This window comes from Hylobates moloch, unplaced genomic scaffold, assembly GCF_009828535.3.
Source record: "Hylobates moloch isolate HMO894 unplaced genomic scaffold, HMol_V3 SCAFFOLD_3, whole genome shotgun sequence".
Classification (NCBI taxonomy): domain Eukaryota; kingdom Metazoa; phylum Chordata; class Mammalia; order Primates; family Hylobatidae; genus Hylobates; species Hylobates moloch.
Window position 1 is genome coordinate 57,297,928 of NW_026652278.1, and position 27,289 is coordinate 57,325,216.

The 27,289-nt window shown below is 41.3% G+C and overlaps 1 protein-coding gene across 4 annotated transcripts in view; it reads left to right on the plus strand.

Annotated features, from left to right (window-relative positions):
• Positions 1–27,289, plus strand: part of ARID5B (AT-rich interaction domain 5B) — a 195,221-nt gene that overhangs the window by 123,727 nt on the left and 44,205 nt on the right. For 3 of the 4 annotated variants that reach the window (XM_032138093.2, XM_032138076.2, XM_032138102.2), the window contains one exon: positions 25,031–25,143. In XM_032138093.2, coding sequence (XP_031993984.1) covers positions 25,031–25,143 — 113 coding nt within the window. Of the gene's footprint in view, positions 1–23,328; positions 23,627–25,030; positions 25,144–27,289 lie in introns of those variants that run through there. The other variant, XM_032138121.2, reaches the window with a different exon arrangement.

The following is a 27,289-nucleotide window of genomic DNA, read 5'->3' on the forward strand; positions in this document are numbered from 1 at the left end:
GAAGCAAAAAAAAAAAAAAAAAGCTTATTTGCATTTTTAACTCCGGCAAATTGGAAAGATTTCCAAAATATTTTGATAAATGTATTCCAAAATGGCTTTCACTGAGTGGAAGCTCAAAAGGTGTTCGTATCTGGTGAATACGCACCAAAGACCTTGCAAATTCTGGCACATGCCTTGGGATGGATAATAAAGAAATAGCTGAGTAACTGCTACAGCTGTTAGCTGGCTTTCTAATAAGGTGGTGATACCACTCATTTACCACCCTCTTTCACTCTTTCAATCGGGTTCAGATTCCAAGTTCCTTTTCCATGAGTGGAGCTAGATGAGTGCTGAGTACTTACCCAAGCCTTGTTGCAAGAAACAGAACCATATGAAACAACTGACCAGGGCAGAACTGCCAAATGGAGTGAGCTGAAAACCTTCTCTTCCATCATTCTGAGAGCTCATGTGGTTATTTTGATCCCCCAGTTTCCTGTATTACCTATTAGCAGATATGTGTGGTGTGGGCAATGAGTGTGCTCATTTATTAATGTGTCCAACTGACATTTATTGATTACCAACTATGTAATTGTGTGTACCCCCATGTGAGGATATAGGACTAGTACAATAAAGAACACAATCCAGTGCTAACCTTTGAGGCACTCACATTCTAGTGGTGGGGGACCCTTTTAAATTAAGCAATTATAACAGTATTTAAGTACTCCAATAGAGCTAAGTGAATCATTCTAGTCAGATTCCGTAGATAAATGAATACTTTCAAAAAAAATTTTATTATTTCCTTGAATATTTTACTGGAACTAATGTAACTGACGGACTGGCAAGTTGTACAAGTGACTAATATATTAATCCCACTCTTCCCTTCTGCCTTGTGGGATCGTCAAGTTGAGTCAGGGCTTAAAAATGGAGCTTGATGAGATTTGCTCTAAATATGTTGACTAATGCCACTTAAACCTCTAAACATCACATGCAAATTGATTATGTCTCTTTCACTCTTTTTAAAGACCCAAAGATGCACCTAGTTAATAACTTGCTCCATGTCCTTATTAAAGAGCAGGCTAATTAAAAATTGTTTGCTGGCTGAAAATGAATAAATGAAGAGTCATATATTAAAATAGGCAACTTCAGCCTGCAGAAGGAGCCAAACAAAGGCTACTGGGGAATGAAAGGAATAATTTGAGCCTTTTCCACCAAGGATGAAACATATGCATGACAAGGTCCTGGGGTAAGAAGTCTCTTGACAGGGCGGGCAGCCAGGGTTAGTTTCACCACCTCCATGATACAAAAGGAAACAGTCTTGTTTCCTCTCTTTCTTCCTCTATCTCTCCTAGTCCTTCCTATCTGTCAAGCCCCATCTGGCCACAGCTCCGCACCAGCCGCCTTGAATCTGTCCACCTCCTGGAGGCCTGCAACATGAAAAGTCTTCACTGTAGTGATGCATTAGCCTCACAGTATCTCCTTTTTTTTTTTTTTTTTTTTTTGAGACGGAGTCTTGCTCTGTCACTCAGGCTGGAGTGCAGTGGCACAATCTCGGCTCACTGCAAGCTCCGCCTCCCGGGTTCAAGTGATTCTCCTGCCTCAGCCTCCCAAGTAGCTGGGACTACAGGCGCCCACCACCACGCCCGGCTAATTTTTTTGTATTTTTTTTTTAGTAGAGACGGGGTTTCACCGTGTTAGCCAGGATGGTCTCGATCTCCTGACCTCGTGATCCGCCCGCCTTGGCCTCCCAAAGTGCTGGGATTACAGGTGTGAGCCACCGTGCCTGGCCACCTCACAGTATCTCTTAAGAAGAAAATGGTCCTTCCCTTGTGCTTTGTACAGCCAGGCAGTGTGCACCTTTTTTAACTTCTTGAACTTGTTTCTTTCTCCCTCGAATATGAAACCATGTGTGTTTCCTTCCCGGAAAAGAAACCCCCTTATCATTGCCTCACCCCTCAGTCTGGCCAATTTCTCCCTCTATTCTGGAGATCTCACCTTAAACATCACTTCCTCAAAGAGGTCTTCCCTGACGTTCCAGTGAGTTCAGCACCCTTGTGATGTTTCCTATTCTCACCCTTTTATAACACTGACCCAGCTCACCTTGCTGCATCTCTCTTTTCCATGCCAAAACCTCAACTTTATGGGAGGAAGGAGAAAGGGCATCCTGGAAACACCTTGTCCCTGGTGTGCAGCTGCTTATCTTAGGTAGCCAGTGAATGTTGAAGGGATAGATGAGTTAACTCTAAGTCACAGATAACACACTTGATTCTACGTCCCTGGAAAACAAGAATCCTATCTCATATTTCTTTGGTTTTGGTCACAATGCTATTTGGTGCCCAAGAAATATTTATTGAAAATAATTCTTAAATCTGTTGTGATATTTATCTTAGCTAGGAATGAGAAGAGTTTCCTTTAATGATGTGGGGGATAGGGAGAAGAATGAACGAGCTTGGGCTTGTTTGCTTTCTTAGTTTGAAGGAGTTACGTAAGTACAAAAATACTAGTTTGTAGTATTGAGTGAGCAATCCTGTGTTAAGTGTGGGCCTGTTGTCACTGCATTCTGCTTTTCAGCTTCTCTCCTTCCAGGCCACTTTGTCTCAGGGAACAAAATCTGTTCCCCTGTAGGGTATTGAGGCCCACTGCTTTGTAGAGGCAGGGGACGCAGCAACAAGAAGATGAACTCTGGATCTCAGTCTGCATTCATTGTCACTCACCACCTGTGTGCTCCTGGGCAATGACTCACCCTCTCTCAGCCTCAGTTTCCTCATTTCTAAATTGACAATCATGATACTACTCACTTCAAGGGGATATGTTTTATATATATAAGGATTAAATGAAGTGCTGCACATAAAGCTCTTAGAAGGGGCTGGGCATGATGACTCATGCCTGTAATCCCAGCACTTTGGGAGGCCGAGGCGGATGGATCACTTAAGGTCAGGAGTTTGAGACCAGCCTGGCCAACATGGCGAAATCCTGTCGCTACTAAAAATACAAAAATTAGCCGTGCATGGTGGTGCATGCCTGTAATCCCAGCTACTTGGGAGGCTGAGGCGGAAGAATCACTTGAACCCAGGAGACGGAGGTTGCAGTGAGCTGAGATCATGCCACTGCACTCCAGCCTGGGCAACAGAGCAAGACTCTGTCTCTTAAAAAAAAAAAAAAAAAAAGAAAGCTCTTAGAAGTACAGTACCTGGCATAAAATATTTGCAAGAGATTTACAATACACACCACAGCTAACCTAAATCAACGGAGATCTGCTCGCCTCCATCTGCTCTCCAAAACTGTTTGTGGGACACTTTGAGGTGGCAGTGAGTGCACAGAGAGGCCTAGGCTTTAGAATATCCAGAATATTGCAGGGCCACACTATTCTCGCCTCCATTTTTTTATGTTCCACCTCCTCTCCTGCACCCTAACCCTTATCCATGTCCACGTCATAGAGACTACTCCAGTTCCGGGTATGCCATGCCTTCTCTTTATCTCTACTGCTCTCCAAAAGTCAGCTTCGAAGTTGAGAATTATATGTATCTATGCAGTATATTTTGTTCTCTGATGATAACTTATTTTTTTTCCTGTGGCAGGTCAATTATGCTCAGTATTTTTCCAAGTTAATTTCATAGAGAAGACATTGTCTTTGATTGGAATTAACCAAAATGAGAATATATAGCTAAGAAACAGTAGGAAGACAATATTGGATCTAAGGCCAAGAATTAATAATAGTAGTGGCTAGTGCTTATATACTATTTATTATGTGCCAGGCACTGATATGAGCTCTGAATCATTTCCCCCAATTTACAGATGAGGAAACTGGTTGCCTGTAAGAACCATAGAGTGTAAAGAGTATATAATCAGCCTAGTTTTGCCCGTAGGACTCCATCCTCATGGACATTTGTGTTGCTTCACTTAATATCCAGTAAAAGAGGGAGATCACCTTGTAACAAATTCTGCCCTTATTTAGTTCAGATTTTTGACTCAATTTATCAAAGTCTTTGTAGCTTAATCATGACATTGAAATATCAAAAACAAAGTGTGAGGAAAACACACTGTAAAATGAAATCTATGTCTCCTTTAATGATGTGGTGGTAAGACATACACAGAGCATTTGGCATTAGCAGAAATCTTAGTCTTTGATGTGGGAAATAGAAAAGTTCTTGTTGTTTCCATTTGGGTCAGAGAAAGAGATGATCGCCCTATGATAAGTTTTTTGGGTTCTAAAGCTAGATGTAATAATTGACAAGCCACAAGCTGTCCTGCCCTGAGGATATGCAAGTATGAAATACACATGTCAGGAAAAACGCCGGGTTTTTTTTTCTTTTTTTTCTTTTTTTTTTTTGAGACGGAATTTCACTCTTTGTTACCCAGGCTGGAGTACAGTCACGTGATCTCGGCTCACGGCAACTTCCGCCTCCTGGGTTCAAGCGATTCTCCTGTCTCAGCCTCCCGAGTAGCTGGGATTACAGGCGCCTGCTATCACGCCCAGCTAATTTTTGTATTTTTAGTAGAGATGGGGGTTTCACCATGTTGGCCAGGCTGGTCTTGAACTCCTGACCGCAGGTGATCCACCTGCCTCGGCCTCTCAAAGTGCTGGGATTACAGGCGTGAGCCACCACGCCCGGCCAATGCATGTGTTTTAAGTAAGGAACCGCACAACAGGAAAAGCAGAAAATATTTAATAAGACAAATCCTAGTTAGCCTAAGAGTGAGGATTTTTCATAAGACAGGGCTGCTTACATGGATGAGTGGGGGGCTGAAGATGGAAGATCTAAGACAAATAACTGTAAATAAACAATTTTTGGTGAATCATCTTACTCCTTGACAGAAGCCAGCAACCTGTAGTGGCCTTCTTCTGGATAGCTGCTTAAGGAGGGAAATGTTTTATTTTAAGTATGGCAATGTCCTTAGTTATAAACAAATTTTCCCCATTTTTGAAAATGATCACACAATTAATGCCTCTTGCTTGTATTCAACAATAGTTGCCTAGCAACCATGAAGAAGTGTTTTTGGAGCGCAAAGGGTCTAAAAATGAATGAAGAACAAATACAGTACAACTTGCAGCTGAAAATGACTGATTTTCTGATATCAGTTTCAAAGTACATCCCCCCAGGAATCAGGCAAGGGCTATGCACCTTTAAGAGTAAAAAGGTTTGAGCTGGGTGCGGTGGCTCACACCTGTAATCCCAGCCCTTTGGGAGGCTGAGGCAGGTGGATCACGAGGTCAGGAGATCGAGACCAGCCTGGCCAAAGTGGTGAAACCCCATCTCTACTAAAAATACAAAAATTAGCCTGTCACCATGGTGGACACCTGTAATCCCAGTTACTCGGGAGGCTGTGGCAGGAGAGTCACTTGCACCCAGGAGGCAGAGGTTGCAGTAAGCCACAACCATGCCATTGCACTCCAGCCTGGGTGACAGAGCGAGACTCCGTCTCAAAAAAAAAAAGAGTAAAGAAGTCTGATCTGGCATCCTTAGAGACCCACTGAAATGTCCTATTTGTCTTGGACACAGACAAAGAGGAAAAGTTTAAACTACAAGAAGGACCTCTTAAGTGTAGATTGGTCCATTTTTCTGCCTTCCAGCAGGACTGCTTTCCAGCTAATCCCAAATGGTGGTGTAACTAATGGAGTTTTGAAAAACTCTTAAGACGGAGGATTATAACACCTTCTTTGGGAACTCTCTTCAGGATTTTGCAGCTTTTGGACTGAGCCCACTTGGTAAAGACCATGGGTTAATCAAGGAACTAACCTCTTCACTGCAGGTAACTGACTTATACCATTGGTTGGCTCTCACAGTCAGCTTATTTGAAATGCAAAGACCTGAGAGACCTTTCAGATGAGAAGTCACAAGCTCAGGTGCCCAGAGTTGTCAGCAAAGACCCTAGCAGAAGAAGGGCAGCTGAAGCCTGTAAGAAATCAGGAAGCAGGAAACACCCATCCACGGTCTAAAGGAGCAGCTGCTTTTCAGCTCCAGTCTTCCACTGTGTTGTAGGAATATGAGCCCAGAGTTGCCAGATCTCTCAACTCCTTAAGAAAAGCTAGATATACCTATTTTTGTGTGAAAACCTCGTGATTTTCAATTGATGATGATAAGAAAAAATCATGTGAGCTAAACAAGCTATACCACTAGACAGATTTGGTCCAGGGACTGCCAGTTCATGACCTCCTCTCTTGTCTAATGAGCCCCTAATTTTACAGATGAGGGAACTGAGGCCTGGTAATAAGGATACTTATTCAAAATCAGTGAAAATGTAGCCGGATGCAGTGGTGTGTGCCTGTAGTCCCAGCTAGTCAGGAGGCTGAGCTGGTAAGATCGCTAGTGGCCAACCAGGGCAACAAAGTGTAAGACTCTGTCTCTAAAAATATAAAAAGAAAAAAGTAGTCAGATGTGGTGGCACACACCTATAGTCCCAGTTACTTGGAAGGCTGAGGTCGGAGGATTGCTTGAGCCCAGGAGTTCAAGGTTACTAAGTTTTGATCACACCACTGCACACTCCAGCCTCAGCAACAAAGTGAGACCCTGACTCTGTAAATAAATAAATAAATGAAAACATGAACTATTTAACGTCAGGAACTATATTGTCTTCTCCATGCTACCCCAACTGGACTAGCACAGTGTCAGACATCTGATGGCAGTTTAATAAATACTTAGGCCGGGTGTGGTGACTCACGCCTGTAATCCAGCATTTTGGGAGGCTGAGGTGGGTGGATCACAAGGTCAAGAGTTTGAGACCAGCCTGGCCAACATGGTGAAACCCCGTCCCTACTAAGAATATGAAAATTAGCCAGGCGTGATGGTGGGTGCCTGTAATCCCAGCTTCCCAGGAGGCTGAGGCAGGAGAATCGATTGAACCCAGGAGGCGGAGGTTACAGTGAGCCAAGATCGTGCCACTGCACTCCAGCCTGGGTGACAGAGCAAGACTCCATCTTGGAAAATAAATAAATAATAAATAAATATTGGATCAGTGAATATTGGATGTTAGAAGCAAAACCAGGACTTGGTTTGGCCAGGACAAATCAGAACCTTAAATGTTTCATCTTAAATGACTCCTTTCTTTCCTTTTCTCCTAAGTGACCTACCCTAACTTCTGTATAGGTAGAATTTGGTCTTCTATTTTGCCACCTAGGGGCTTGCTTAAAGTGAGATTTGATTAATAGGAATGTTCTACTGGAAATGCGAGAGCAAAAGCCTTCAACCCTCTATGGGGCCCAACCTTCCTGAAAGATAAGTTTGTCTGTACTGGGAACCCTACGACCAACAGGTTGCCATTCTTCTTGGCCTACCAGATTAAATTCTGTTCAATTTGTTTTCTATTTATTGAGCTCCTACAATGTGCTGAGGCTTGTGTATGGTGATTTCTAGATACAGGGGATTCCAATGATTCCAATGAGCCTCGGGACTTAAGCATTGAATGGAGATTCTCCAAGCACATTTCAGAAACATTTAATGATTAATTTAGAGAATAAGGACACTTGGCATAGTCTCTCTCTCTCTGTCTGTCACTCTCTTGCGTGCACTCTCTCATCCTGTTGAGGCACACTTTACTTTGTGGTAATTTCCTTTCTTCAGTTTTTGCCTTGAGATTTAAAGTTGCCTGAAACACAGAATCAATTATCACCAAGATAAGTTCTTCCTTTTGACAACCCAGTTATTGCCTCTATATTGGAAGACTTGTCAGCATAGACAACAGTTCAGGCTGTAAGGAGGTATACCAGATGCCTTTTGTCAAATGAGTAGCTTTCCTGCACTTATCTTTGTCCCTGGGCTCTGCAAGGTGCTTACCTCTGTGCTAAGGGCTCAGGTGTTTCCAAAATGTCAATAATTCTCCAACCAGCAAACTGCAGGCCTCTTCAAATGATGTATTAATATTACTTCCATGTGTCTGTGCATGTAATAGTGATAATAATGGTATGCACCATTTATTAGTGTCTTCAGTGTGCCAAATAATGTGCAAGCCATGTTGTCTAATGTTACCTCATTGATACTCCTTCCTACCTCATAATCTTTCAAGATGGGCATATAATTCTCTTGATAAATGGTTAAATTCAGCCCAGAGAGAGATGATGACTTGCCCGAGGTCATATAGTTGCCTTATGTATAAAGTGAATACAGAGTTGCTTGCTCTCAAAGCCCGTGCCCTCTTTACTTTCTTATGAAACTTGGGTCTCCAACAGCAATTTTGCCAACTTCACCAGTGCTGTGATGATGGAAGGAAAGATGACATATCTTTTTTCAGAAGGAAACTCAAGGGGCCATTTTAAATGGAGCGGATGGTTTTGCATGAGGCTATGTTTAATTTCGGGATGTTGTCCTTTTCTGGTGAAGATAATCAGACATAATGTCACCTGCAACCTCTCTGTGTGCATGATTTCATAAAACTGGTATAGCAGTTTATAATTATAAAATTAGTATAGCATAGAACAAACCTGGGATGCAAGCCAGATGAAATAGACAATGAATAGTTATATAAGGTTTTGGAAGCACATGTAGTAGAACACAAGCTCACTGTATTTTCTTCTCAATTGTCTGCTGTTTGTTAATGTTTCCTTTTCAACATGATTGCATCTCAGTTTAATAGCACTTGCCATCTCAGGCTTTATGGTGCCAGGCCTGACATAGTTACATCCCCTCTGTGCTAAAAATATTGCATGTATATATTTAACCGCAGCTGACATGTTTAGCTAATGGGTTACTCAGGAGCTATGCGCTTATATAATTAAGTGATATATGTAATTTTGTGTTAACACATTTGCAATGTGTGTTTCCCTGGTGATTGCAAAGCTTTATTCTGTGTAAAGTGTGACATTTTAATTCCCGCTGAACAATTTCCTACCTTGATTTGCCTTGTTTTTGTGGCAGGGGATTATTTTGCAATCAAGATAAAAGCATTATTTATGAAATTTCTAGGCTATCCCATTACTGGGAACTTTTAACTGCAGATCAATCTCCTATTTTATTGATCTTTGTTAAAAATCTTCATTGGAATTTAAATGTAATCTCTACATTACAGATTTGCCCAGACTTTCATCGGTAGGCACATTTTTTTAGGCAGCTCTGCAGAGATGGGGTTCCTTAAAAAAGGAATCCTCACCAGGCAGTCTGCCATCTTCCCCAGGGAAATGTTTTCTCTTAGGTGTTGCTGACTTTTTCTTGTTGTAGGGGCTCTCTAGGAGAGCCAGTGGCCCTGTGGGCTTGAGAGTCTTGGCAAAACAGGTGAGATCTGTGTGTCCACAGACAAGGTGGGTTTCTGTTAGGTATTTAGGTGTTTGACAATAGCTGGGTCTCAGAGTTACATAGTGGGCATTACAATGTGGGTGTATATGTCTTCTCCTTATTAATGGTGATCATGACCTAGGGAAGGTGCTGGAGATAGGAAGGTGAACCATCAAGGATAGCATAGCCACCTGGCCCTCTTTAGAGGCATTTATGTTCTCCAGTGGCATGAGCAGTCAATGCAGTTTAACAAACATTTACCAGACTCTAGTAAGTAGTACCAGACACTGATTTCAAAACATGACACAGAGGGAGGCATTTGTTTAATAAACATTTATTGAACACCTACTATAATGATGCTACAGTGATCAAGACCAACATAATCTCTTCAGACTGTGGTAAGGGAGAGAGGTACACTAACCAGATGATTTCAGCACAGGGTGACAGGTGTCAGGATCAAAGCATGCTTGTTTTTTGCATTTTTTCAAATTTTTTATTAATTATTTTAAGATAGAGTGGCACAGTCTTAGCTCACTGCAACCTCCACCTCATGGGTTTAAGTGATTCTCCTGTCTCAGCCTCCCGAGTAGCTGCGATCACAGGCGCCCGCCACTATGCCCAGCTAATTTTTGTATTTTTTAGTAGGGACGGGGTTTCACCATGTTGGCCAGGCTGGTCTCGGTGTGAGCCACTGCGACCGACCCAAAGCATACTTTGTACAGGTACTGACAAGGGTTTTCTCACCTAGCTGGAGATGAGGGAGAATAAGGAAGCTTTTTTTTTTTTGGCAGTCTCGATCTTGTCACCGAGGCTGGAGTGCAGTGGCACGATCTTGGCTCACTTCATGCTCCGCCTCCCGGGGTCAAGCAATTCTCCTGCCTCAGCCTCCCAAGTAGCTGGGATTACAGGCGCCCACCACCACGCCCATGTAATTTTTGTGCCTCTACTAAAGTAGAGATGAGGTTTCACTGTGTTGGCCAGGCTGGTCTTGAACTCCTGACCTGAGGTGATCCACGCACCTCAGCCTCCCAAAGTGCTGGGATTACGGGCGTGAGCCACTGCACCTGGCCAAGGAAGCTTTTTAGCAGGGAGTTAGGGCAGGAGGGAGAAAAGCTAAAAAAGAAAAGGTATTGATGTCAGAGGAAGCCCAGGAACAAAGGCACACAGGTATAAAGCTTTGTAATGTGCTTGGGACCTCTGAGGCATGAGTTACTACTAGAAGGTGAGGACGACGCTCCCTAGCACGGTGGCCTGTGGTCCATTTCTTCTTGATCCCAGAGGTCCTGAGCTCCCAAAGCCCGTCCTTACCCCCAGAAGGGCTCCTTTGTTTTTTCAGCCCAGCCTAACAAAAGCAAGCAGGTGGCGGTTGTTGACGCCCAGTGCCAGAGCACTTTCCTGATGGCTTTGCAAGTGTTTTGCTGCTAGTCCGTCACATTTGGGTCTGAGCAAACAGCTGGGAGTATGGTGCACAGAAGTCCTGCCAGAAAGACCCGCGCTTCATGCGCTCCAAGTGAGCTTTCTTGCTTGTATGTTTTGGCATTCGAACACAGTGGGAATGTCCTTGTCAGCTCCCATTTGACTTTATTAATTACAGTTCCTTGGAAAGTGTGTTTCAGTAACTTGGTCTTGGGATGACAGGGCTCGCCCTGCAGAGACCCAAGTGGAGGTATTCAGGGCCCATTGAAAAGCCATCTGCTGCCAAGGCTCTGCTGCTGATCTCATGCAACAGAAACCAGAGTCTGTCGCAGCTCTGCTACTCACTGGGTGACTCTGGGCGAGTGGCAGGCTCTCTGGTCCTATCTTTTCTGATGTGGAGAGTGACTAGCTGGTGCCCAAGGTTTTCCTAAAGCTATGGAATTCCAGCATTTTATAAATGACTCCAATGACGAATCCTACTGGCATAACATCTATGGTTTCACCAACTCTTAGCGGTGATCCTTGGTTCCAGATTAATGTGAAAAGCCAAAAACCACTTTCCACAATTTGTCTTGTCATGACTCTCTCGCTCCATATTTTAAGAAGCAGTCTACACTAGCCCTTGAATCTAGGCTCTAATTTTTTAAGATACAAAGGAAATCATTAAGCCCCGGAATATTCCTAGAATATATGGCAATACGGATCAAGTAATCCAAAGTATTAGCAGTGTTGCAAGAGGCTGTCACCTAGCAGCTCTGTATTATGTTTCCAGGCCCTCCCCCACTCACTTCCCTGCGCCCCGAGGCTGTGGTTAATAATGTCAAAAGAATGTTTTAAAATTGCCCTTCTGTTGATTCCAGAGAGTTAGGGCCCTCACATGGTTAGAGTCCTGGGCTAAGAGTCAAATCTAAATTTAAAATTCCAGCCTCCACGAACATCTTAGTTCCACATTTCCTCACCATTTAGAGATGTTTCAGTTTTCCCATCTGCAAAATCGGCATAAGATGCCTCGCTCCACAGAAATACTTGTCAACAGCTTTGCTGTACACAAGGATTGGCATTATATTGGGGCAAAATATCATTTTTCGTTCCATAATAGGAATTAAACAAAAGCCCTTTGAGAACGCACCTTGTGTAAACGCCCTGTGCTTAAAAGCCTGTGAATTTCAGAGGTCAGCAAAAACCGCCCCCCTTCTTTATTATTTTTCTTAAAGCTAAACAAGGGTAACTAGGGAATTCATTTTGGAATAAAAAGACATGAAAGAAAGGGTATTTCAGCTTGCACAATAGTACAAAGAAGAACAAGAGTCGTCATGTTTTGCTAAGGAACTCCCAGCTGTTTAATTTTATAGTAAAATTACTTTAAGAACTTTGCTAATTCAAAGACAAAATCAAACAACTGTTGTTGCAAAATTGAACTTCCACGTTTGAGTGGAAAAGCCAATTTGAGATTAATCTGCCCCTAAAATCATATTATAAAAATACAGAGCATTTCTGTAATGCTGGTTGGAGGAGTGGCTTTTATCTGAACAGCAGACACATAAAAGAGAAAAATGGTACATTTACTGGTAATAAGATTAAAAAAGTAGTTTATGTTCTCATGTACTTTGCCCTGACTTCTCCCCCAGCTTTCTCTTAAGCTCTTCAGTCTGTTTTAATACCAGGTTTGTTTGCTTTCTGGGGATGGGCCTGTTAGGCAGGAAATTGTTGAAAGGCATACAGCAGAAATTTTAAATGGTGTTTTTAAAAGATAATACCCAATTGGGTAACTGACTATTAAATTTGGAGTTCAGAATTTTATAAAATTTTATTTTTAGACAATATAGAAAGATAAATTCTGTACCTATACTTGGTTCTATAAATTCCACATGTTGCCTATTGTCAGAAACAAACTGTTCCTTATTTAAAAAAAAAAGAAAAGAAAAAAAACAGTTTTTCTTCCATATTAGGGAATTATTCAGACTTCTTTCCTTGGTTCCTATAATTCCAAACCAGTTGGAACATCAGTCTATTTTTGGTTTGAAGGAGCTTTTAAAATGTGAGTATGATTTTTTTTAAGTTTCTAAATCTCATAAAAATCAATTTGCCACATATATAGCAGCTATGGTTGTAAATATAGTGAAGTCATTGTATTGCAGAAAGACAAAGTTCTAATTTCCATATTACAAACCCCACCTACCCCACCTTGTCCAATCTCCACGTAAGAGGGCTGAAAAATGTAAATTCTAAAACATATAAAACAACATACAGTTGTCATTTTTGGCTGTTTCTATCCAAGATGAATGTTGTCACCTGTATTGGAGTAAACTCTTGTTAGTTTCTGTGGGTTGTTTTGGTTGTCCCACCGCATCCCATCGACTCACCACCAGAGGGCAATGGAGCGTTTGCTTTCAGCTAACAAAGCTAGAAATGGTTTTAATATCAGCTAAGTGTTTGAACTTGTTAAGGATTTATTTCTCCGCCTTCCGATTGCCACACATGCAGCCTCCGAGTTTCCACTAACAGCGAATAATGATCCAAATAAAGTTATTCTGAGGGAAAATATAGACAGACTGGTGCAGACAAGAGCTTTTGCCCAAATAAGGATCCCTTTTGTGCAGACCCCATGTGTTAGATAACCATCAACTGACAGTTGCTCATGAGTTAATAATGTTGGATGCTGAAATATGCATACCATGTGCTATAAAAGAGTTTGGAGGACAAAGACAAATACTTCTATCTATCAGAAACATACCAGAGGTGTGCAGATTGCTTCACGGGACGTAGGTTGAAGCCGCCCAATCATTTCATCAAAATTACTACATTATAAGTATGATACAGTAGAATGTATGATATTGATTGCATGTTTCGTTGATGTTGCCGAGATTTTGGTCTAAGCCTTTCTGCATGTTACTGCCTTAAATGCTATAGCAACTCCTGCCTTCTAAGAAAAGAAAATATTTCCTAAGCTTCTTTCTATAGCCACCATTGTTGCTCTTTTATTTTTATAATAGGAACCCATTTTACCTTCTGTGTGCAGCCTTTTGATTGGCATGAGTGTTTGGAGGGCTGTTAATGTCTAGTTAGGTTTCTGTGTTGCTGCTGCCACAGGAATCAAAAAGTGAGGAGGTGGAGGGAATCAGCTTTGATTTTGGCTACTTTCTGATTTTAATTTTGTTTGGCTAACAAGTTGTTTGAGAGGATGGGACATAGGGCCAGCTGAGCACTGGGTAGCCGCCTTCTCAGTGATGCCTGATGGTTTTTTGGTGCTAAGAATGATTGTGGGAAGAATGTATCTCCTCCCTGCCCCCAGAGTTCAAACCTTTTTGTTCTGTTCAACTTTTCTGGGCTTATTGGAATGCCAGTCTTCAATGAATAATCTCATATTTTGTCATAAACGGGACCTGAAGCAGGTTGGCAAAGCCAATGAGGCTATGCCCCTGCATTTAGGCCTGACTATAACTGACCTCTCTATTTATTCTCAGATGAAATGTCCAAAAAGTCAGACCATTAACTTACTCAATAGTTGGAGATTAAGAAGTGTCTACTTCCAAGCAACTAAAATCACTCCAGCTCCATTTTCTCCTATTCAGTTTGTACTGGATGATGAAAATGGCTTACATTATACCTGACCCATATTGACAGCAGGAGAGAACAAGTCATGAAATAAATAATTAGCTAGTTCCTTCCCCTCTCTCTCTCCCTTCTCTCTCTCTCTTTTTCTGGCTCTTCTCCAGCCTGTTGTCAAAGCTTAACATTTACTTTGACATCTTAGTTAAGGAAGTTAATGAAATAACATCTTCATCAGGGCCATTTAGTAGCCTTGAGTCAATGATTACCAGATTTAAATTTTACAGAGGAGAGACCTCAGCTTCAGCAAAATTTTTAGATACTATTATAACATTATATATATGTGTGTAATATATATATATAAAACTATATATAACATTTTTACATGACTACCCTCCATAACAGTGAATAAAATCTTAAATGTATTGAAACATTGAATCGTGACTTTTGCTGATTATTCTAGCTTCAGATGTTAATCTTGTTCTGTCTGCTCCTTAACACATATTTCCAAGGACATATCTATAATCATAACATTGAATTATTGACTAAACCAGCATCGCCCAAGAGAAAGATAATGTGAGCCACATGTAATTTAAAATATTCTAGTAACCACATTTTAAAAGATAAAAAGAAACATGTGGAGTCAATTTTAATAATATATTTTATTTAACCCAGTATATTCAAAATATTATCATTTCAATATGCAATCAATATAAAATGTTATTAATGAGATATTTTACTTTTATTTTGTATTAAGTCTTGGAACTCCAGTGTGTATTTTACACTGTGGCACGTCTCAATTTGGACTTGACATATAGTGTTTCAGATACTCAAGGGACACATGGGGCTAGCCGTGACTGTATCAGACACAGCAATTCTAAATAGTCATAGAAATGTTTTATCTTACAGCGAAAAAATGTGAAGAAGCTGTAACCTCTTCTGGGTTCATTGTTAGCTTTACGTTAGGGTTTCCGATGGTATCTGTGTGCTGTTTCTCTATAGTGTGACAAACCCTCCCTCCAAGTGACTGATCACTCTAGCTTGCCCCACGGCTTATAATCTGCCCTTAGTTAACATGTCACCAGGTATTATCAACCTTGTTGCTGCCTCTCCACGCCCACCCCAGGCCCCTTTCTCTTCTCATTCTGTACCCTCACCCCACTCTGCTCCAAGACACATGCTCTTCTATACAATCTGTGAGTTTGCATGGGTTTCTTGGTACCACAGAGGAGTTTTTAAAGTCATTTTCCAGTATCTTGGCTCCTGTACCTGCACCAACAAATGAAGCTCAGAGACCACTGAGGTACTTAGCTGGGGATGGTGCTGGTGCCCTCATAGGAAGGAAGGGTGAGAGAGATTTGCCTGAACAAAGAAAAATGTCTCCGAATCTCAGACAACCAAAAATAGTCATCTTTTTACTTTTAAGTAAAAGACTATCCTACTATTCACATTATTCCTTCTGAAAGGTATAAAAGCACAAAGCAAGTGAAAAGCCCCCTTTCTGTACAAATTCCTTTTTGGATCTTTTTAAAAGAATTGGGAGCCTATCACTTGATGACTGTTTCTTATGTGTATGTCTTTTAAATACTAAAATGTATCCCATGACATATTCATCCAAGTATGTAATAAGTTAAATATCTCCATGTTAATCCACATACACACCAAAACAAAAACAAAAACAATCCATCTGTTTTACTTATTTCCAAGTGGGGAATGTTTTCTGTAGAGAGGTAGCAAATCAATTATCCTCAATGATGAAATGGAATATCTCATTTCCAAACCTGGGGAAATGGCTGAACAAGAATGTCCAGTTTATAAATGAGCTTAAAAACTATTCTGATATTTACTGCTCTTACAAGGCTATTCAGTACAAAAATGTTGCTTTCACTTCTGTGTTGTCATGTTCAATAGTAACACCACAGAACATATCAATCATAGACTAGAACGAGCAGCTTTATTGATTGTAACAAAAAGAAAAGAGAGAGAGACAAAAAATTCACTCTCTTTGTTTAAGAGGTTCTATCTGTACAACCTTCAGAAATTGTGGAAATCAAAATGTCCTTAAAACACATTTCCAGAGCAGATCCTTAAGAAAAAAAAAAACAATTATCTTGTTAATATTATATTTTTATTATATAGAACCATACCAAGAAAGACTAAATCAGTATTTATAGCAGAGTTTTCAAAAAATGAAAACAGGAGCTATTTCAAAGTCATAAGAAAAAAACACATAGTAAAGCATTGAAACAACCTGCTTATTCTCATTGCAATAGCTTCTGTGCATGATCTCCATTGAGAGAGGAGTCTGGGGCCTGGAAATGGCTCGTGGACACCTGGCATCTGGAGAGATGAATAGGAGAAAGGAGTTGCCAGGTAAATGTGAAAGTGGGAGTTTGGGCCTTGATGGCACTTTGAGAGTCCACTTTTGGTGCTGAATTTGTGACTTGACAGGACCTTGCAGCTAGCTGGTGGGTGGCATGGGCTGAGAAAACAGACCCTTTGTGTGCAGTATCAGTTCCTAGATAGCACTGCCGCCACACCCTTAGGTGTGAGCTAAGTCCTAAGATGTCCACTCTGCCCTGATGTCTCTTTATAGAATATGTGGAATTCTGGCTGGGCATCATGGCTCACGCCTGTAATCCCAGCACTTTGGGAGGCCGAGGCAGGTGGATCACGAGGTCAGGAGATCGAAACCATCCTGGCTAACACGGTGAAACCCGTCTCTACTAAAAATACAAAAAAAAATTAGCTGGGCTTGGTGGTGGGCGCCTGCGGTCCCAGCTACTGGGAAGCCGAGGCAGGAGGATGGTGTGAACCCGGGAGGTGGAGCATGCAGTGAGTTGAGATCGCGCCACTGCACTCCAACCTGGGTGAAAGAGCAAGAGTCTGTCTCAAAAAAAAAAAAAAAAAAAAAAAAAGAATATATGGAATTCCAAGACAAAGGATTCTTTCCATAGGCTCCTGATCCTCAGGAAAACCTAGGCCATGGTCTTGTCCATGCTATGGTATATAGACCCCATTATCCCAAAGATGCACAGGCTGTTGCACAGCAGCCATGAGCTACCACTTCACCTCTTACAAGGGGACCCTCCACCAAGAATGGTTTCCCCTGGAGGATATTGCAGACAGCCAAATAGCCAGAGAGAAGGTGAGAGTTGGAAAGGTCTGGCATAGATTTCAATCTCTTTTCCTATTTCCAGAATTCTCCCCTTAGAGAGTCAATCCTCTGAAAAACCAGACTGTCTCCTCACTCCTAGATTCAGCTCCCAGATTTTCCCCTTGTTTCTCAAGCAGTAGTGAGAAGCATCTATAATCCCCTTCTTCTTTGCCAGTGTGTTTGTGGACACCCCTATTATACAGACTTCTAGAACATTTTTATATTACGTTGGAATTCACTACATTATTTCAGAACAATATTTAAATAACGTGATCATTTACATTTCTCCCTTGCCTCAAGACACAGTGGGGTAACAAAGATAGAAATCTGCCTATCACTGCTGGTAAAGCTGACTTCAAAAAAGGCTTGCTTGTGTTTTAATGGCAAGAATGCATGGAGTCACATGCTTTCAAACCAATTAGCAATACAGATGAGCTAGGAAGTCCTGTTCCATTTATGGGTTGGGGGAAGGGTAGAAGTAAAATAATCTGTGTTTTTAAGTGTTTCTGAGAAATAAAGACCTCCAGGGCAGAGAGAGAAGGCAGATCAGGAAATAGGTATGCAAATCACATGCCTAAGAAATGACTAAAACCTTGATCAGGAGCATTAATAATTACTCCAGTATTTGCAAGTATGAAACAGAGTGAGTAAGACTGGGCATGTTTTGGAATGGATTACGAAAGTGTTTACTTACATGGTTTGTTGAGCAGTCAATGAAGTCCACGGCTGTTTTGGACTTAAACTGCCCAAGCAATCCAGGTATAGCAAAGGCAGTAATACATTACTCTCATTAGTGACTCTTGGGGCTCTCAATGATTTTGACAAAGAGGCAAAGTGACGACCTCATATAAAGCCAGCTTCTTTTTTTTTTTTTTTTAAATGTTCTTTCTAACACCACAACTGCTCACCCTTCCAGGAGAAAGAACAAGGACTTGGATTCTGTGAGAGCAGAGTTCATTGGAAATGCTAAATTGTAGTCTGTGGTTCAAGCAGTGTATGGGTATGACTTGGGCAAATGCACACTTGGAAACTCAAAGTCCAGGTCTTTATATCGCATGATATCCAGTGTGATGAGTGTAAAATTTCTCTAGGGCACATCCATCCATTAGTGACTGGGTTTGTCTGGTCTTGATGACATTTGAATGTGAAAAGTGTTTAAATCTGGCTCTAGAATTTGGGTTCCAGACTCTGGGCTCATTTGCTCTTTTTTTTTTTTTTTTTTTAAGAGACAGGGTCTCACTCTGTCACCCAGGCTGGAGAGCAGTGGCATAGTCTAGGCTCACTGCAGCCTCAAACTCCTGAACTCAAATGATCATCTCACCTCAGCCTCCCAAGTAGCTAGGATTACAGGCACATGCCACCACACCCAACTAATTTTCGTAGAAACAGGGGTCTCATTACATTGCCCAAGCTGGTCTCAAATTCCCGGCCTCAAGCAATATTCCCACCTCCCAAAGTGCTGGGATTACAGTCATGAGCCACCACCAGGGCTTCATCTTTTTAATGCCTTTATTTGAGAAAAAATAATTACTCTTAAGAGGAAACTGTCAGAACAATTACCAAATAATGAAACTTTTGCAGTATTGTGTTTCCATGTCTATTGTTTAAAATTCATCATCAGAGTTAGAATGTCCCACAGGATCAAGTTGTGCTTGTCAATGGCCCAGTGTGTTTATATCTCAGACAATGCAATTGCTTCTCAGGCATTTCTGTTGGGTGTGGAAGACTGATTTTGGGAAAACAGAATAAAAATAAACTTGAATATTTCCTAAATTCGTATGTGATCAGTGTTTTGTGAATTGTAGAAAGATTCAAACAATCGAATAGAAATTTAATACCAATGGTCACTATATGAAATATAACTGTGGATTTGAAATAAAAATTTCAGGGACTTATTTATTAATTTTTAAATATTGGCTTTAAGTTAGAGCCAAAATGACGTCCGAGAGCTTCTAGTTTTCTTTTGTTCCCCCACATATTTGAAAACTGAAATTCTGTAAGAGATTATCTGTGAAATGCCTTTCTTTTATTACACCCATAAATTTTAGGAGTGGCTTTGATCATGCCTTCTGCCATTCTTGGTTTCTAAGTCTTTTACTCATACGTTAATAACTTTGAAAACATTCGTTCTATTTTTGTTGTAATGAAAGAGGAAGTTTCTAAATAGTTAAAAGGGAAACATTGAAAATAGAACACAGTAAATGATAACTAAATTAGCGTAGGTACTCCTCCTCCCCCTGAAAGAGCAATGCTCCATGCTGAAACTTGCCAGGGTATTTTTTTTTTTTTTTTTTAAGACGAAGTCTTGCTCTGTTGCCTGCCCAGGCTGGAGTGCAGTGGTGCCATCTTGGCTCACCACAACATCCACCTCCCGGGTTCAAGAGATTCTCCTGCCTCAGCCTCCCAAGTAGCTGGGACTACAGATGCACACCACCATGCCTGGCTGATTTTTGTATTTTTAGTAGAGACAGGGTTTCACTTATGTTAACCAGTCTGGTCTCAAACTCCTGACCTCGTGATCCACCCACCTCAGCCTCCCAAAGTGCTGGGATTACATGCGTGAGCCACCGCGCCCAGCCAGTATTTTAAGATTATTGTCTGAAAAGAAAATGTACCAGAGAATTGATACCCTCAGAGGAAAAGCATTACAGAAATGCAGGGTATTATCAGTAACGCATACTATACATAGAACAATGTTTGTCTGCCCTAATACTGCGATCAGTGGAGTTTTGTTTTCTGGCTCGTGTTTAAAAGACACACACAACTTGCAAATCGAATGAGTTAACGCTCCGCCGACTTCTCTAGACACTGACCTCGGGGGTCAAACTCTTAGGAAAATTGTGCTGGTTTTCCATTCCCCTGATTCCAGTCCCTACCAACAAGCAAGTCCTATCTCTGAGTGGAAGCTCACAAAAAATTTCTCGAGAGAATATGTAGCTGTGTTGGCAACAAAATTCTCTCTGCAAAATGGGAAGGAAGAGTTGTTAACTGATGAGTCAATCCAGCTTTTATAGCAGTTTATCTATCTTCGTGGTATTTCCAAGAGCATAAATGCTATTAAAAAAAAGAGACGGTCATGACAGGAAGAACACAGTAGAAAAAAACAGGAACATTTAAGCCAAAAGCAATTTACTTTGCCAGTAACTGGTTACATTTCCCTTTGTTTTATTATTATTATTATTGCAAGAGTTGGGGTTGACATAAAAGTTTCCCACACCTGCACTGCCCTGCCATGTAACTTGTGTGAACCCGTAGTGAAATAAATATACAAACGAATTGTCTACAACTCTGAGCTTCTAGACCCTTTAAGAAAAACAAACTTGTTTTGCTGTATTGTTGAGAAAATAGACTATAATTCGTTAATATTTGAAGGCGTTTAAAAAGAAAAAACAAACATGGGTTAGCTGTCAGAGTAGCCTGGAGCTCTGGAGGTAGCTTGATTCTCTGAGGATTAACACCTATAGAAATAGCAGTGACTTCACAAAGGTGAATAGTTGTTAATTTCTTGGCACTGAGTAAGAGGAACAGATGGGCAGTCAGAGGGGAAAGATTTTTTTTTTAAACCACAGAGATCTTTCACTGATTAGGCAGAAGAGTCAGTGGCCCACTAGTTAAGGGGGGTAATATGTAGGGCTCTCTAAGTCTTATTGGCCTTCATGGAAGTCTTGCCGCCTACTGCTGGGTCAAGACTAAAGGGGACCCCACTCGCTGTCAATTCTGTCGGACAGTGTTTCCTGTCTGGGGTGGGCTGCAGCACCCTCGTGCTATGTAGTACTTGAGTGTTTTCATTTGCGGAGAGCTCCCTGGTGACTGCCAGCCCAAGTTAGTATGAATACTTCATTATGAGGCAATGTGTGTGTGTCTGTGTGTGTGTGTGTGTGTCTATTAGAGATAAGTTGCTTAAAGCAGGGGCTCTGGATAAAGTCCAGTTGCCTGTGTTGAAATCCTTCTGCTGCCAGTGACCATTTGTATGGTCTGAGACAAGTAATTTCATCTCTGTCTCAGTTTCCTGGTCTGTAAGATGGGGATAAGGATCATGCCTTCCTCTTTGGCTTGCTGTGAGTTTTAGTGGAGTTATTGTATGCAAAGCACTCAGAAGAGTGACTTGTACAGAGAAAGTGCTCAGAAATGGTTAGCTACTATTATTATTCACTTAGCTACTCTTATTATTCATGTTTAATACTGAAAACATTCATGCAAAGAGCATTTACTGAACTCTGTGATAAGCCAGGCCAGTGAATTATATACACACGTAAAAGTAACAGTATGTCTATTGCTTTGCAGTGTTTTTTTTTTTCTAATAAAACTGACTGAAGCCAGATATGCTATCAGTAAGGGTACTGCTGTCTCCCTAGCAGAGCTTTTTCTTGGTAGAGATCAATCTCACCTAAAGAACAAGAGCTGGTCTAATTCTGGAGTCTTAGGATTTAGGTTCTGTCAGTAAGTACACAGCACTGAGCTTTCAAGGAGAGGGCCGGTGTAGGTCCTCGCAGGGTGGCTGGAAGGAGGTGGGGCTGTCTCTTACATGAGTGAATTAAAGTCCACAGGTCCACCCCACTCCTGCCCACCAGCACACCATAATGCACCTGTTTTCACTCACTGACCTAGCAAATGGCAGATCATGACTCTAGAGGGACAAAGATGTGGCCTGGGGACCAGAATTTTTGCTGTCCCCAAAGCCGGCCCTTCAATACCAAAACTTTACCTGGAGTCTTCTGAATCCAAAACGTCTCTGATTCTATTGCAGGGGCACCTACCCAGTCCTTTGTGCTCCATTCGTCCCTGTACTTTGAATATTTGTGCTCTTCAGGGTGTTTGTGCATTGCATGTGCGGACTAGATTATAGCCTTACTGAGATACCAAAGGCCTTAGGTTTCCTGTCTCCATTCCCAGTGCAAACTCAAGTCACCAGTTTATGTTTCCAGAGCATAAGCATAAGTAGTAAAGGTGAATGCAGTTTTACAAGTGCCCAGTGTGACAAGTATACCACGTGTGAGGTTGGCGGGATCAGTCTATGAGGACAGGAAAGAACAGTACGTGGGCATCTTTATTTCCATTAGTCACTTTTTCATTCAACAAATGCATGTTATGCAATGCAGCCTTTTGGGTGTTGTGCTGGGCAGATAAAAGACACATCCCACAGGGTCTTGCCCTTAAGGACTCTCCAATCTGGTATAATAATATGCCAAAAACCACAGCTAAAGTACAAGGAGTACAGTGATATGTTCCATAAGAGAAAGAGAAAAAAAAAGTTCAGAGGGGAGAGTAGGAGAGGAATTTGATTTTGAGTCCTGAGTGACTGGTAGGATTTGCCTAACCATACCTGAAATACCCAAGTACTTGCCTTATTAGGAACAAAGGGCTTTTTCTCTTGATCAAATCCCATTTAGAGTTTACGTTTGTGTGACCAGAATATTAGGTGCTAGTCTGTTCTAAATTTGTAATTCTCAGAATCTGCTGGGGGAGTACATGTGCTTCTCTGGGTTCTGAAAACAGCTCAAAGAATGGAGAAAATAAACCCAGTTTGGGGATGACTTCTTGTCAGTTCCCGGAACTTTTGCCTTTATTTAAAAACAGCATGTTCGATGCAAGTTCTGTCGAAAAGGCCTTTGGGATTTGAAAGCTTTTCTAGAAATAAATGCCTTTTAGGTTTAAGTGCTTTTCACCAAAATGCTAGGAAGGGAAGATCATAGTAACAAGTCTTAGAACAGAGGGGATATTGTTTTGTTTTTTTTAATGAAATGCCTCAGACCTGCTACCCCAAGTTTTGTTTGTCAGCTTTCTGCTCAGCTATTATTTTGATAAGGGACTTGAAAGTACATCCTTCCCTCGCGGTCATTAAAGTCTTACCACTTGGGTCAGTTGTGGAAACACTTCTATGCTACACAAAGTCTTCTAAACAAAACAAAGAGTCCATGCCCTGGCTCCAGGCTACGGACCGTGTCAAATTCATGGAACGTGGCCTCGTGCTCTGACAAGGGGAGCAAGAGGTCAGCATCCACAAAACAGGCCGGATGAAATCACCAACTCCGTGCGGGGAGGTGGAGAGAGCAGAGCCCTCCCTGCCAGTCTGGCAACTCCAGCAAAGTCCTCAGGCTCATCCCACACACTCGGTGCTAGTCACTGCTGTGTGTTTACATGAGTAATGGAGCTGCCGGGGGAGGGGAGTTGTAAGCAGAGCGCTGAGCCTCGCAGCTCGCATTCGGAGGGAAGCTGACATCCACACCAAGTCCAGACTTCCAGGGATGTGGCTGGGGAGCAGTCACATGCTGTAGCTTTCATGAGCACAGACATCAGTCAGGCAGATGTTTGTCGACTGGAATGGGTAATCGCTACTTTCTCTTTGCTTGATTTTTGTTTGTGAGCTTGTTTACCTTTGGTAATTCCAGGCTGGCTTTCTGGGATGGACTTTCAGACCAGCGTTTAGGGGAATGAGAGGAGAGAGCGGGTGTGGGAAGGGGATCCTAAGCCCTAAAGCCTCTTTTTAAACTTTTGCCTCTCTGATTTTAAAGGCAGTTCTGCTTTACTGAGCTTCCACCAACAGTAAAACTGTTATCCGGAGGAGAAAATCAAATTAGTAGGATTAATTGTGTTTGTAAAATGAGTACAATGTAAAAATGTCCTAAAACCACTGGTTAACTGCCTAAGTAAGATTAACAACAATTAAGAAGGTTCATGTTGTTTAGATTTGACATTGTCATAATCACTCCTTAAGTAATAAAAAGTGTGGGTGCCTTGAAAGCTCTGAACGAAATTGTTTAGGATATAATTCATCAGCTTGGAGTCATTCTAGGGGTGGTTGGTTAGTTGGTTGTTTTTAATTTTGCTTGACTTGGGTGACTGATGAAGTTAAATGTGAAAGCTGATGCCGGATAGTCATAGCTCTCAATAAACAGCAGCCTTTCCACCCTACTTTCTGTGTAGATCTTAAAAGGAACAAGCTCAGCATCAAGGATGAAATAGAACTTTGATTTGTATCTTGTCTTTTCAAAAGTGTAACCCCCATGGAATCAGGCTAACCCCAGTGTAATCTTTGGATGTTATATTAAATAAGCCTTAAGATCTTCATAAAAATATATTGAAAAGGAAAAGACAGCATGCTGATTTAAATGTATCTGCCAGATTTGTTGAGATTTGAAACATGCTGGTTGCAGTATTATTAGTAAATACATGTAATAATATTTTCCAGCTTGCTGTTGTGAATGCCTCTCTCTCTATAGCTATCTCTCTACTTATCTGTATGGTAATCTGAGAGAATGCCCTTGTCTCTGAATATTTTGTAAAAGAGATGTTTTCAAACATTTCATTACTATGATACCATAAGGGCAGGCATGTCACTTAGGTTTTGGAAGGCAAGATACAAAACAAAAACCAAAGATTGAGCTCAAAGTCTGGCTCAGTTTTTCAGCCCGAAATGCTTCTTGTCTAACAATGTGGAAGGACGTTTTTCTTATCATGATCCTTTAGAGCTAAGAGCTTCTTGTTACTTATATTAATTAGACATGTTAAAGCTAAATAGATTAGCTTTGGGAAACATGTACAGAAATGTATACTCTACAAATATGCAAGCCTTCAGAGAGAGAAGCATGTAATAATGAGGGCTGCCTGCCACAGATCTGTACATTTCTCTGAACAATTAGAAGGTATCACTGTAGTGAGATTCTGGGTCTTTAATAAAGAAACCCATACACATGAAAATGTATATCAATTGTTTTCCATTTGTTTTCAGCGCCAAATCTTAAAGGCAGACCACGCAAAAAGAAACCATGCCCACAAAGAAGAGATTCATTCAGTGGTGTTAAGGATTCCAACAATAATTCCGATGGCAAAGCCGTTGCCAAGGTACGGTCATTCACTCCACGGTATTCATTTCGTTGCATCTTTTTATTTTTGCTTTTTCTCTTTCTCTCTGTGCCTGTGTCTTGGAGGCAGTTTTCAATTCAGCATCTGACTTTGGTATTCAGAGCTTTTGAAGCTCTATGCTGTGCCTGTTCCTGCCACCTCCCTTCCCCTGGTTGCCGTGGGGTGGGGGAGGTAGGCATTTTGATTAGTCAACAGAAAGACTTCCTACCTCCCAGTTTGGCCTGTTTTGAGTAAAGGACAGATGATTAAGCACCCACGTCATTGAGGCTGAGATTTCATAGTGGGTGACACAATGACATAGTTTACTCTGCTTGTGTCAAAAATAGACCAGCTGAACCGTCCTCTTTCTGAATGTGTTCATCTAAATGTGTTTTGGAGATTAACAGAGGATGAAATTAGAAATAGCTAGAATTAATCTTTTTAGTTAGGTATTTTTCATAGTCACTTCTAATTTACATTAGACTAAAATTAAAGATACATAGCAAAATATTTAGATGTATACACAGGCCCACAAGCATTTATATACTTTTAAAGGTCTCTGTTAACGTAGAATGAAAGTAAATTCTACGCTGTTGTTCAAGACCCAGGTCAATTTTTTGCCTAAGCATTCTTTGGAATCTTGAAAGTGCATGCATGCCTGAAGTATTTTGCATGACAAAGGGTAAAGTATCACGTTATATTTTTAGACTTACCTTTCTGACTTTTGTGGGCTTGGGTCAGATTTCCATGATTCTGTTTACTGCACTTAGGTATTATTTTTGTGCTAAAGAGAGCAATAGTCTCTTTAGGATTTTAATTGAAGAACAGATATCAACTGACACCAGTTTCCAGACCAAAGAACTAAACTTCTGAAAATGGGACCATTTTGATTAGTGGTGAATTTGGAAAAGTCTGATGTAGAAAAAAAAACATGAGTTAAGTTCTGTGCTGACAGTCTACTGTTTCTCTGCCGTGTACTCTACCTCCTTCCCAGTGCAATGAAGTAAATCTTAGACTTTCACATTCTAAAAAATCTTATCTTTAAGCATCATTGTTTCATTAGGAAATTCTAAGGACTTTTTGCTTAAAATTTCTTCATACTTCTAAGATTCCAAAGGGTTAAGAAGAGATCAACCAGTAGAAATGTGTATTTTCCGTTTTCTGGCTGAAAACAAATCTCTTTCCCTAAAGTTATTTTTGTTCTGCACATTTAACTTTCTGTGAGTTAACTCCACGTGGATGCCATGAATGACAGTTCCTTGAAATTTGGACACCTCAGCCCTAGAATTGTCTACCTAGGACTTTGGTTTCCATCATCTTGAAGGATGTCAGCAGGAAGAGTTCATTCCCTACTATGTAGTTTGCAAGATCCTGCAGAATGGAGCAAGAAAGTTTTAAGACCATAACATTCAGCAGAGCCTACACTGCCCTTGCCTTCTGTTGGTGCCCAGCCCATCCTTCTTGGTTGACAGCATTTGTTTACTCCAGCATATTCTGTACCTGAGCCCGGCAGGATAAAGCTCCTTCCCATGCCACTTGGAATCACCACCAAGGTATGCCTCTGGGAATTTTACGGAACTCATACAATTGATCTGAAAGAGCAGACTGCCAATGTTTCTCTCCATGGAAGGCAGCTCAGAACTCACTGTTGGGTTCACAAAGCCGAGAAGAACAAGAGCCTGCTGTACAGATGGGCTGTATTTGATGTTCACTGACTTCTTAACAAGAAGGATAGAAGTCAGTCCTGGGTTTTCTAAGTGACACCTTTACCCCATCCCTGCAACAGTGCTGCCCGTCAGAATCTTTACAAAGAGATGGATCATTCTTCCACCGTTGGTGTTCAGTGGTGAACAGATGAATGTCATGCTGCAGTCAGCTCCTAGGGACTGGTCTAATGGCTTGGCTCTTTTCAGAGTCTTGGATTACAGTCATGCCTTGCTGCTTCCAGTGGGTCTGGCAAGACCACTTAAGCAAAAAGATCAGTAGGTATGAAGTATGACGAGCTTGTCTGTTGACACCAACAGACAGATGTAAAATCCCTACAGAATGAACAAGCCACATCTGGGACAAGGACAGTCATTAAAAAGCATGTGTGTCTTAATGTGGTCTTTTCTCATGAAACACTACAGTAGAGATTGTAAGTCTG